Source organism: Oncorhynchus keta, unplaced genomic scaffold (assembly GCF_023373465.1).
Source record: "Oncorhynchus keta strain PuntledgeMale-10-30-2019 unplaced genomic scaffold, Oket_V2 Un_contig_13753_pilon_pilon, whole genome shotgun sequence".
NCBI lineage: Eukaryota > Metazoa > Chordata > Actinopteri > Salmoniformes > Salmonidae > Oncorhynchus > Oncorhynchus keta.
Window position 1 is genome coordinate 1 of NW_026278338.1, and position 12,650 is coordinate 12,650.

The 12,650-nt window shown below is 52.9% G+C and overlaps 1 protein-coding gene across 1 annotated transcript; it reads left to right on the top strand.

Moving 5' to 3' along the window:
• Nucleotides 1-3,412: 3,412 nt before the first annotated feature.
• LOC127918209 (dual specificity testis-specific protein kinase 1-like) lies at nt 3,413-10,236 on the top strand (the record flags this gene model as incomplete). The annotated part of the gene is made up of 4 exons (XM_052501481.1): nt 3,413-3,467; nt 4,037-4,179; nt 4,524-4,606; nt 9,987-10,236. Coding segments are annotated over 4 exons (531 nt in total), but the record flags the coding sequence as incomplete, so codon positions are not given.
• Between the last annotated feature and the right edge of the window lie 2,414 nt (nt 10,237-12,650).

Sequence of the window (12,650 nt, forward strand, 5' to 3'; positions counted from 1 at the left end):
TCAAATGGACGGAGGGCCAAATAAAAAATTTAGCTACAAGCCGAGGGCCGGACTGTTCGAATGTTCATTGAAACATTTTTTAAATGACGCATATAGTCTAGTGAACCTAATTGAACCTACTGAAAACCTAACAAATATATTCCAATATGATCAGATAAATAAAGCAATATTTTCTTATGGCTCTGTCTGAACTGAAATATTTTAAAATATAATTGGATTGAAATACAATAAAATAAAGTGCAAAAAATCTATTAATCAAAAACAACACTTTGTTTAAGGAGAAGTAACATGCAGTGAAAACAAATATTAAACTTTAACTTTTAAACTTGAACTGAGTAAAACTCTAAATATGTGATTGCACAGTAATGTTCACTTGTTTGAGGTTGAGGGTGATACTTGGTGGTGTCCCATCTTTTCCACAAGTTCATCAATGTTGAGGTAAGGCTCTGAGCTGAGGAAATCCTCAGAATTGAGTGGAGGTGTTCAGCAGTAAGTCGACTTCTGTGTGATGTTTGTTCAAGTTCATCAAAAAAACAGTTGTTCACACAGGTATGTGCTGCCAAACATAGACAACGTTTGAGCAGCCTGGATGCGCAGCTGGGGCATTGTGTCGGGGAGGAAACGGGCAGAACTCCGCAGCACCCACTGCCGCATATTTTGCCCTCAGTGCATCATTGCATTGGAGGTCAATCAACTCCATTTGGAGGTTTGGTGGTGAGCTTTCCACGTCAACAGCAAATGGGTTACCGAGCAGTTCCAACCTGCTTTTGTGCTTCAAAGTCAGCAAATCGGCGTCGAAAGTCAGCGGCAAGCATACCTATTTTATCAGCCAACTGTGCGCTAGGGAGCACTGGTGAGGAAACTTCTCTTTCATGGTCTGGCAGCTGGGAAAGTGGCTCAAATTTTCTTTCCGCATCTCGTCTCCCACAGAGTCAGTTTGGTTTTAAATGCCTTCACTGTACTGTACATATCAGAGATGACACGATCCCGACCCTGCAGCTGCAAGTTCATTGCATTCAGATGACTCGTAATGTCACACAGAAAAGCCATTTCACACAGAAACATTTCGTCTCGGAGTTGTGTTGTGTCTTTCCTTTGCTGTCCAGAACAGACAAATCTCCTCACGAAGCTCGAAACATCTTTGAAGCACCTTTCCTGGCTTAGCCATGCACCTCTGTGTGATAAGGCAAATCACCATGCTCCGTTTCTAACTCCGTCAGAAATGCCTTGAACTGGCGGTGATTCAAACCTTTGGCTCTGATAAAGTTAACTGTGCGCGTGATGATGCTCATTACATGCTCCATTTTCAAGGCTTTACCGCACAACGCTTCCTGGTGTATGATACAATGATAAGCTGTCAGCTCACCTGTCGCGTTTTCCTCTTGCATCTTTTCCCGTATCTTCGCCACCAGTCCGCTCCTGTGTCCACACATCGCAGGTGCTCCGTCGGTTGTCAAACCCACGAGTTTTCCCAAGGCAGCTCCATCTCATTTACACATCTTGACACCTCTTCATACAAATCATGCCCCGTAGTTGTGCCATGCATAGGACGTAAAGCCAAAAACTCCTCTGTCACGCTTAGGCTGGAGTCCACTCCGCGGATGAAAATTGACAACTGGGCAATGTCAGAAATGTCGGTGCTCTCATCCACAGCCAAGGAATATGCAATGAAATCTTTTCCCTTTTTCACAAGCTGCTCTTTTAGATTGATGGACAACTGGTCTACTCTCTCGGCAATGGTGTTTCTGCTCAGACTCACATTTAAAAAGAGTTGCCTTTTTTTCTGGGCAAACTTCGTCACAAACTTTAATCATGCAGTTTTGATGAAATCCCCTCCGTAAATGGCCGGGCTGATTTAGCGATCTCTTCTGCCAAAATAAAACTGGCCTTGACAGCAGCCTGGCCTTGTGATTTGGCTTTTTTGAACAGAGCCTGTCGAGATTTGAGGCCTCGTTTTAATTCCTCTGCCTTTTGTAGCCTTTGTTCCATGTCCATATTCTTGTTTTTGTCCGCGTGTTTCGTTTCATAATGTCGTCTCAGATTATACTCTTTCAGTACCGCCACACTTTCTCCACACAGAAGACACACAGGTTTTCCAGCTACCTCCGTGAACAAATACTCCGACTCCACCTTGTTTGAAACCCCGGTTCTCAGTGTCCACCTTCCGTTTTGCCATTTTTGATGGGTATCTGAAAGTTAATTTTACTGTGATGCTGACAACTGCTGTGCCAATAAATATTGAAATGAAGCAGCCTACTGCTCGGTGCGTCACCGTTGCATTGTGGGAAATGTAGTATTGGTGCGTGTAAAAGATCTGCGGGCTGCCGGCTTGCTGCGGTCTGCGGGCGGTTCTAATAATAAATCAAGATCATCCCAGGGGCCGTAAAAACCTTCTCGCGGGCCGGATGTGGCCCATGGGCCTTGACTCTGACATATGTGCTCTACCTGGTAGAGGGGCAGTTCAGCAGTTGGCTCATCTCTGCATTAGGGTGTGTGTGTGTGTGTGTGTGTGTATGAGCGAGCTATTCTGTGTATGAGAGGCTATTCTATTCTGTATGATCCTGCTGGCCTGTAGTACAGCAATACTAATGTAGTTAAATCCTGTAACCAGATCTAATAAATTAGATCGGGAACGAACCATAGAGCTAATCCTCAGACGGCACTAGCTCTTACTGGAAGTGTGGTCATAAATGTGTAAAGGCACTGATTGCCTCAATACAGCAGCGGCCACTCTGTGTATGTGTGTACCCACGCCCCATCTCGGACTGCAGTTCAGAGTAGGATGGACCTAATGGTCACTGGTTGACTGTATGCTGTAGCCTTGATTTAAGTTTGAGGCCAGACTGTCTGTTTTAATAGATCCATTAATAAACTCTAGATTTCCCATCACTCCACTGATCTGATGGCCAACTCATATCTACTAGGCCACTGTCACACTGATGTAGCCCGCTCTCTGTTCTCTTCACACCACCACTAGATGTGTCACACTCACTCTCTCATACCTACAAACATGACATGTACACCGTCCCAGTACTAATTGGACTGTTGGACTACTTAGTGAGTATCTATATGGTCTTAGTTAGAGGGAGATGGGCAGGAGTCCCAAGTCCCTCGAACACACTCAAGGATATAGGGGATGAGACGCCACATCACCATGGTGACCACCAGACACTCTCCACCAAAGCACCCAGCTTAGCTAGACATGCCAGTCTAGGACCCTCAGGGTGGGGGGGCTAGGCGCACTGGAGCCTAACATTTTGGACCAATAAGATCTCTCCTCACTTTCAAGTCTTTCTCACAGGACAGTTGATGTTCACTGCTTGTCCAATAGTTTCCTTTCTCTAACGCTGGTTGTCATGGCGGTGTCTGACCTTAGTGATGGTTCTCTCTCCTCCGGTCTCTCTCTGTGCAGGTGCAGCACCGTATCAGTGGGCGGGTGATGGCTCTGAAGATGAACACCATGGCCAGTAACAGAGCTAACATGCTGAGGAGGTCCAACTGCTGAACCGCCTGTCTCACCCCAACATACTCAGGTCTGTGTTCTGCTTTTATGAAAACACACTGTCCATATCCATCAATGCTTTGGTCTGCAAGGAAATCCCTCAGTATACACATTTTAACCCCCCACCTATTATGTTTACCTAATCATCTTCCTGTCTCCTGTCCCAGGTTTGTAGGGGTATGTGTTAATGAGGGACAGCTCCATGCATTAACAGAGGTAAGATCTCCTCTTTTAAACAAGGGTAGACCGGCTAGGATGTAGAAACTATTGGTCTGGTTATAGCTATTTTTGCACTTGATGCTTCCTTAACGGTTGTCATGGTTACGTGGGGGGGGATCTGAACTCCAGACAGTTATTTGATTCTATGTCGTCTAGGTTGATGTACAATGACCTGTACCTGTCTTGTAAAAAATATCTATTTTTCTCAGTGGAGAGTCACCTGTGGTAAAGGTTAGGAAACCTGTTTGTCATGGTTACAGCACAGTCGCCTGTTTTTGAGTGACGCTTGTCTGTGGTTGTCATGGATACTTCCAGTACATCAGGGTAACCTTGAGCAGCTGCTGGACAGTGACCAGTACCTGTCGTGGTCAGTCAGGATGGGCCTGTCTCTAGACATCGCTAGGGGCCTGCAGTACCTCCACAGCAGAGGCATCTTCCATAGAGACCTCACATCCAAGGTACACACACACACGCGAAGGTACACTCAGTTATACGGATACACACCTCCTGTCGGTAATTGTACACTTTGGCAGGCAAACAGGTGGCACGCTACACATGCATACACTCCTTAACACTAAATAGTGCGTACTCAAGTACACAGTTAACTATAAATGGATTTATCAGGGCCCGTATTCATAAAGCTTGTCGGAGTAGGAGTGCTTATCTAGGATAATTTTTACCTTCTGGATCATAATGAATAAGACTACATGGACAGGAGTGACCTGATCCTAGATCAGCACTCTTACTCTGAATTCTTTGTGAATACGGTTCTGACCGCCGTCTTTCTGGTTCTGTCCTGTAGAACTGCCTGGTGCGTTGGGCCAGTGGCCAGTGTACGGCCGTGGTGGGGGACTTTGGCCTGGCAGAGAAAATACCAGAGTACAGGTCAGTGGAGTTTATTCATCATCCGTCTATCAACACAAACTGATTAGATAACACACCTGAATGGTTGCTCTACCTTTCCTCTTTCTTTCTCACGCTCTCTATCTTGATAGCTCACACGCGCTCGCTCTCTTTGGCTCTGTCCATCAATCTTTCAGTCAGTCACTGAAACCCCAGGTAGAAGTTGCCTGTAGGCTCTATGCTCAGCTGCCCTTCCCCCAGTCCTCACTATAATGTGTACATAAAAAAAACACACTGACCTTATCACTATCTTGGGTCTAAAAAATGAATCATTCATCACACTAAAGCAGAGTCCCATTTTCCAAAGAATGTGAGACACACTTCCCCCTCAAGAAGTTGTGGTTTGCCAGCTATGTGGAACTATGTGATTTAAGCCCCTGTTTCGAGGGGGGGGCGGAGTACATCGTTCGTTGACTTACTGCGATGGTGTCAATATTTAATCTGGCCGGATTGAGAGCGAGACCCACACATACACCGACTCCAGATATAACTAGTTTATAATTCTAACATTGACACCTCATATGTTGTATTCATCTCTCCAGCCTGTTTTAATCCTCTCGGCTTCTTCCTGTTGACAAGTTGGTGTCCTGCTAATTATTTAGAAGTTGCCCATAGTGGGCACAGATTAAATATCAGCTGGACACACATACCCCCTGGCCTGGTAAATGGGTCTGTATCCTTTTTGTAAACACTGTCTGAGAGGAAGCAGCTGTCGCGTTAACCCGTGTGTGTGTGTGTGTGTGTGTGTGTGTGCTCCATTTCCTGTCGTTTGTCTAGTCACCCCAGTGTTTACCTTGTGTATTTGTTTTTGTACAGCCACGTTGTGTTGATGCATCACAACATGTTTTTGCTTATTTACGGTGCTTTTAGGTCGAAGGAAACTGATATGACAAAACAGTAAAATTACGAACCAGTGAATGCATTGTCTGCTGTATGTTGATGACCTTCCTCTAATTCTGAATTTGTCAACGTGTGTATGTGCACTCTAACTCTGTTTGTCAGAGAGTGGGGAGAGAGATGGAGTTTAGGAAAGCTTTCCAAATATGGTCAAACTATTCAAGCACACTTGGTCTCTTTCTCTCCTCGCTCCCCCTCTCCCCCTCAACTCTCTCTCCTCGCTCCCCCTCTCCCGGCTGAATGTCAACTCTCTCTCCTCGCTCTCCCTCTCCCCGGCTGAATGTCATCTCTCTCTCCTCGCTCTCCCTCTCCCCGGCTGAATGTCAACTCTCTCTCCTCGCTCCCCCTCTCCCCGGCTGAATGTCATTTCTCTCCTCGCTCTCCCTCTCCCCGGCTGAATGTCATCTCTCTCTCCTCGCTCCCCCTCTCCCCGGCTGAATGTCAACTCTCTCTCCTCGCTCCCCCTCTCCCCGGCTGAATGTCAACTCTCTCTCCTCGCTCTCCCTCTCCCGGCTGAATGTCAACTCTCTCTCCTCGCTCCCCCTCTCCCCGGCTGAATGTCAACTCTCTCTCTCGCTCCCCCTCTCCCGGCTGAATGTCAACTCTCTCTCCTCGCTCCCCCCCCGGCTGAATGTCAACTCTCTCTCCTCGCTCTCCCTCTCCCCCGGCTGAATGTCAACTCTCTCTCTCGCTCCCCCTCTCCCGGCTGAATGTCAACTCTCTCTCCTCGCTCTCCCTCTCCCGGCTGAATGTCAACTCTCTCTCCTCGCTCTCCCTCTCCCGGCTGAATGTCATCGCTCTCTCCTCGCTCTCCCTCTCCCGGCTGAATGTCAACTCTCTCTCCTCGCTCCCCTCTCCCCGGCTGAATGTCATCTCTCTCCTCGCTCTCCCTCTCTCCCGGCTGAATGTCAACTCTCTCTCCTCGCTCCCCTCTCCCGGCTGAATGTCATCGCTCTCTCCTCGCTCCCCTCTCTCCCGGCTGAATGTCAACTCTCTCTCCTCGCTCCCCCTCTCCCCCGGCTGAATGTCAACTCTCTCTCCTCGCTCTCCTCTCCCGGCTGAATGTCAACTCTCTCTCCTCGCTCTCCCTCTCCCCGGCTGAATGTCATCGCTCTCTCCTCGCTCTCCCTCTCCCGGCTGAATGTCAACTCTCTCTCCTCGCTCCCCCTCTCCCGGCTGAATGTCATCGCTCTCTCCTCGCTCTCCCTCTCCCGGCTGAATGTCAACTCTCTCTCCTCGCTCTCCCTCTCCCGGCTGAATGTCAACTCTCCCGGCTGAATGTCAACTCTCTCTCCTCGCTCTCCCTCTCCCGGCTGAATGTCAACTCTCTCCTCGCTCTCCCTCTCCCGGCTGAATGTCAACTCTCTCTCCTCGCTCTCCCTCTCCCGGCTGAATGTCAACTCTCTCTCCTCGCTCCCCCTCTCCCCTGCTGAATGTCAACTCTCTCTCCTCGCTCCCCCTCTCCCCGGCTGAATGTCATTTCTCTCCTCGCTCTCCCTCTCCCCGGCTGAATGTCAACTCTCTCCTCGCTCCCCCTCTCCCTGCTGAATGTCATTTCTCTCCTCGCTCTCCCTCTCCCCCGGCTGAATGTCAACTCTCTCTCCTCGCTCCCCCTCTCCCGGCTGAATGTCAACTCTCTCTCCTCGCTCCCCTCTCCCGGCTGAATGTCATTTCTCTCCTCGTTCTCCCCCTCTCCCGGCTGAATGTCAACTCTCTCTCCTCTCTCCCGGCTGAATGTCATCTCTCTCCTCGCTCCCCCTCTCCCCGGCTGAATGTCAACTCTCTCTCCACGCTCCCCCTCTCCCTGGCTGAATGTCATCTCTCTCTCCTCGCTCCCCCTCTCCCCGGCTGAGTGTCAACTCTCTCTCCTCGCTCCCCCTCTCCCGGCTGGTGTCAACTCTCTCTCCTCGCTCCCCCTCTCCCCGGCTGAATGTCAGCTCTCTCCGCTCCCCCTCCCCCGGCTGAATGTCAACTCTCTCTCGCGCTCCCCCTCTCCCCGGCTGAATGTCAACTCTCTCTCCTCGCTCCCCCCTCTCCCGGCTGAATGTCAACTCTCTCTCCTCGCTCCCCCTCTCCCCGGCTGAATGTCAACTCTCTCTCCTCGCTCCCCCTCTCCCCGGCTGAATGTCAACTCTCTCTCCCGCTCTCCCTCTCCCCGGCTGAATGTCTACTCTCTCTCCTCGCTCTCCCTCTCCCGGCTGAATGTCAACTCTCTCTCCTCGCTCTCCCTCTCCCGGCTGAATGTCAACTCTCTCTCCTCGCTCTCCCTCTCCCGGCTGAATGTCAACTCTCTCTCCTCGCTCCCCCTCTCCCTGCTGAATGTCATTTCTCTCCTCGCTCTCCCTCTCCCCCGGCTGAATGTCAACTCTCTCTCCTCGCTCCCCTCTCCCCTGCTGAATGTCAACTCTCTCTCCTCGCTCCCCTCTCCCGGCTGAATGTCATTTCTCTCCTCGCTCTCCCTCTCCCGGCTGAATGTCAACTCTCTCCTCGCTCCCCCTCTCCCCTGCTGAATGTCATTTCTCTCCTCGCTCTCCCTCTCCCGGCTGAATGTCAACTCTCTCTCCTCGCTCCCCCTCTCCCCGGCTGAATGTCAACTCTCTCTCCTCGCTCCCCCTCTCCCCGGCTGAATGTCATTTCTCTCCTCGTTCTCCCTCTCCCGGCTGAATGTCAACTCTCTCTCCCTCTCCCGGCTGAATGTCATCTCTCTCTCCTCGCTCCCCCTCTCCCCGGCTGAATGTCAACTCTCTCTCACGCTCCCCTCTCCCCGGCTGAATGTCATCTCTCTCCTCGCTCTCCCTCTCCCGGCTGAATGTCAACTCTCTCTCGCTCCCCCTCTCCCCGGCTGAATGTCATCTCTCTCTCCTCGCTCCCCCTCTCCCGGCTGAATGTCAACTCTCTCTTCTCGCTCCCCCTCTCCCGGCTGAATGTCAACTCTCTCTCCCTCGCTCCCCTCTCCCCCGGCTGAATGTCAACTCTCTCTCCTCGCTCCCCCTCCCCGGCTGAATGTCAACTCTCTCTCGCGCTCCCCCGGCTGAATGTCAACTCTCTCTCGCGCTCCCCTCTCCCGGCTGAATGTCAACTCTCTCTCCTCGCTCCCCTCTCCCCGGCTGAATGTCAACTCTCTCCTCGCTCCCCCTCTCCCCGGCTGAATGTCAACTCTCTCTCCTCGCTCCCCCCTCTCCCCGGCTGAATGTCAACTCTCTCTCCTCGCTCTCCCTCTCCCCTGCTGAATGTCATCTCTCTCCTCGCTCTCCCTCTCCCGGCTGAATGTCAACTCTCTCTCCTCGCTCCCCCTCTCCCCGGCTGAATGTCAACTCTCTCTCCTCGCTCCCCTCTCCCGGCTGAATGTCAACTCTCTCTCCTCGCTCCCCCTCTCCCCGGCTGAATGTCAACTCTCTCTCCTCGCTCCCCCTCTCCCCGGCTGAATGTCAACTCTCTCTCCTCGCTCTCCCTCTCCCGGCTGAATGTCATTTCTCTCCTCGCTCTCCCTCTCCCGGCTGAATGTCATCTCTCTCTCCCTCGCTCCCCCTCTCCCCGGCTGAATGTCAACTCTCTCTCCTCTCCCCTCTCCCGGCTGAATGTCAACTCTCTCTCCTCGCTCTCCCTCTCCCCGGCTGAATGTCAACTCTCTCTCCTCGCTCTCCCTCTCCCCGGCTGAATGTCAACTCTCTCTCCTCGCTCTCCCTCTCCCCGGCTGAATGTCAACTCTCTCCTCCTCGCTCCCCCTCTCCCCGGCTGAATGTCAACTCTCTCTCCTCGCTCCCCCTCTCCCGGCTGAATGTCAACTCTCTCTCCTCGCTCCCCCTCTCCCGGCTGAATGTCATCTCTCTCTCCTCGCTCCCCCTCTCCCGGCTGAATGTCAACTCTCTCCTCGCTCCCCCTCTCCCGGCTGAATGTCAACTCTCTCTCCTCGCTCCCCCTCTCCCCGGCTGAATGTCATCTCTCTCTCCCTCGCTCCCCCTCTCCCCGGCTGAATGTCAACTCTCTCTCTCGCGCTCTCCCTCCCTCTCCCTTTCTCCCTCCACTTCCCCAAATAGTGTTTACACTGGGAGCTCCTCTTTCTCAGCTCCCATCACTTCCCTCACTACTTATGCAATATCATGGTTTAGTGAGATGGAAATAGCACAGAGAGGAAGTGACTGCCGGGGGGGTTCAGAGCATGCGCCTTGCAGTCACTTGTTTGCCTGCCCCTTTATGCCTTTACACACAATATATCTACCCCATGTAAACTTTCCTTTTTGGGATGGTTGTAACTGAACTAGGCGCGATGAAGCGGGCTGAAGTCTGTGAGCTGGAGCTGTAAATAATGGCTCTGGGGTTTCCCCCTATGTTCAGGTCTAGGATCAGATTCCCTCCCCTCCAGTCCTATTAGTGGGGAAAATGCAAAGCCGACCCTAGACCAGCATCTAAAGGAAACTTCACCGCCTGTAATAATGTCCAGGCCTGTCTTCCTTTCTGTCCACAGTGAAGAGTCCGACCAGGAGCCTCTGGCTGTGGTGGGCTCCCCCTACTGGATGGCACCGGAAGTACTGCGAGGAGAGGTCTATAACGAGAAAGTGGACGTCTTTGCGTATGGGATCATCCTGTGTGAGGTCATCGCTAGGATACAGGCCGACCCTGACGTCCTCCCCGCACAGAGGTTTGAACACAACGCACACACACCCCAACACACTAGCACACAATCAGGGTTCACAATATGGTATGATGTGCCGTAGACTGAACGTCTCCTCCTGGCCATTGTATGAAACTGCAGTTTAACAGCTCTCATCAGGCAGTAAGTCAGTCCTTTCATTGAAGTCGCAGACGGCGTCCTCTTCTGTTCTATTGTGTAAATTAGGGACTGAAGGGAGTACAGCAAATCAGAGCTCCTGTTGGAGTCTCTCTAGGGCTCTTTCACTGAGTGATGTCGCTGATCAGTGTGTGACGCTCTTTCCCCTCTGTAGGACTTTGGTCTGGACATAGAGACGTTTCAGCACATGGTGGGAGACTGTCCCCCTGACTTCCTGAACCTGGCGGTCACCTGCTGCCACGTAAGACACTCGCTCTCACACACATGCGCACCAAGACACTCGCTCTCACACACATGCGCACCAAGACACTCGCTCTCACACACATGCGCACCAAGACACTCGCTCTCACACATGCGCACCAAGACGCTCGCTCTCACACATGCGCACCAAGACGCTCGCTCTCACACATGCGCACCAAGACGCTCGCTCTCACACACATGCGCACCAAGACGCTCGCTCTCACACACATGCGCACCAAGACGCTCGCTCTCACACACATGCGCACCAAGACGCTCGCTCTCACACATGCGCACCAAGACGCTCGCTCTCACACACATGCGCACCAAGACGCTCGCTCTCACACACATGCGCACCAAGACGCTCGCTCTCACACACATGCGCACCAAGACGCTCGCTCTCACACAGGGGCGCACCAAGACGCTCGCTCTCACACGCGGGCGCACCAAGACGCTCGCTCTCACACCAAGGCGGGCGCACCAAGGCAGCTCGCTCACACCAAGGCGGGCGCACCAAGACGCTCGCTCTCACACCAAGGCGGGCGCATAAGACGCTCGCTCACACCAAGGCGGGCGCACCAAGACGCTCGCTCTCACCAAGGCGGGCGCACCAAGACGCTCGCTCTCACACCAAGGCGGGCGCACCAAGACGCTCGCTCTCACACCAAGGCGGGCGCACCAAGGCTCGCTCTCACACCAAGGCGGGCGCACCAAGACGCTCGCTCTCACACCAAGGCGGGCGCACCAAGACGCTCGCTCTCACCAAGGCGGGCGCACCAAGGCGCTCGCTCTCACACCAAGGCGGGCGCACCAAGGCGCTCGCTCTCACCCAAGGCGGGCGCACCAAGACGCTCGCTCTCGCACCAAGGCGGGCGCACCAAGACGCTCGCTCTCGCACCAAGGCGGGCGCGCCCCAAGACGCTCGCTCTCGCACCAAGGCGGGCGCACCCAAGGCCGCTCGCTCTCGCGCCCAAAGGCGGGCGCACGCAAAACAGCTCGCTCTCGCGCCCAAGACGCTCGCTCTCGCGCACCAAGACGCTCGCTCTCGCGCCCAAGGAGCTCGCTCTCGCGCCCCAAGGCAGCTCGCTCTCGCGCCCCAAGACGCTCGCTCTCGCGCCCCCAAGACGCTCGCTCTCGCGCCCCAAGACGCTCGCTCTCGCGCCCCAAGACGCTCGCTCTCGCGCCCCAAGACGCTCGCTCTCGCGCCCCAAGACGCTCGCTCTCGCGCCCCAAGACGCTCGCTCTCGCGCCCCAAGACGCTCGCTCTCGCGCCCCAAGACGCTCGCTCTCGCGCCCCAAGACGCTCGCTCTCGCGCCCCAAGACGCTCGCTCTCGCGCCCCAAGACGCTCGCTCTCGCGCCCCAAGACGCTCGCTCACACATGCAAATCTTCTACCTTTTCTCTCATTTTATTGTTACCCCTTTTTCCTTCTCCTTCGACAGACTTAAGATATAAAGATATATATATATATATATATATATATTTATTTAGCTAATCTCTGTCTGTGCATCTCTCGCTCTCAGATGAATCCAAAGCGTCGTCCATCGTTCTCAGCGATCGTAGAAGAGCTGGAGGGAAGAGCGACGGGGAGGAAGCAGAAGATGAAGCTGCACCAACGGGTGTGTGTGTCTGTCCTGGAGGGTATGGAGCACAGGGAGGTCAGTCTGAAAGGGTTCTCCAAAAACACAACTGTGTTCAGACAGGAGTCATTAAGACCCAGCTGTTGGTTATGAGCTGGGGGGAGGTCTCTTTTTTCTGGTGTCGAAGAAGAAATGCTGCTCAATATTTATCAGTCATGATAAAAATGAATAAGAAAGTGGTACTTTTTCAATTCAGCACGGTGGGATGGGGACTAGCACAGGGACGATGTCTAGGAATGTTCTATATACTGAACAAAAATTCTATACCAGAGGGATTTTATGAGACCGGCCACCCAGGCATCTGATAAAACAGAAATATTTTGGGCTGTAATAAAGCACTTTTGGGGGAAAACATTGATTGGCTGGGCCCGGCTCCCCAGTGGCTGGGCCCGGCTCCCCAGCGGCTGGGCCCGGCTCCCCAGTTGCTGGGCCTTATACCCTCTGAGGCTACCCTTGGCTGCAC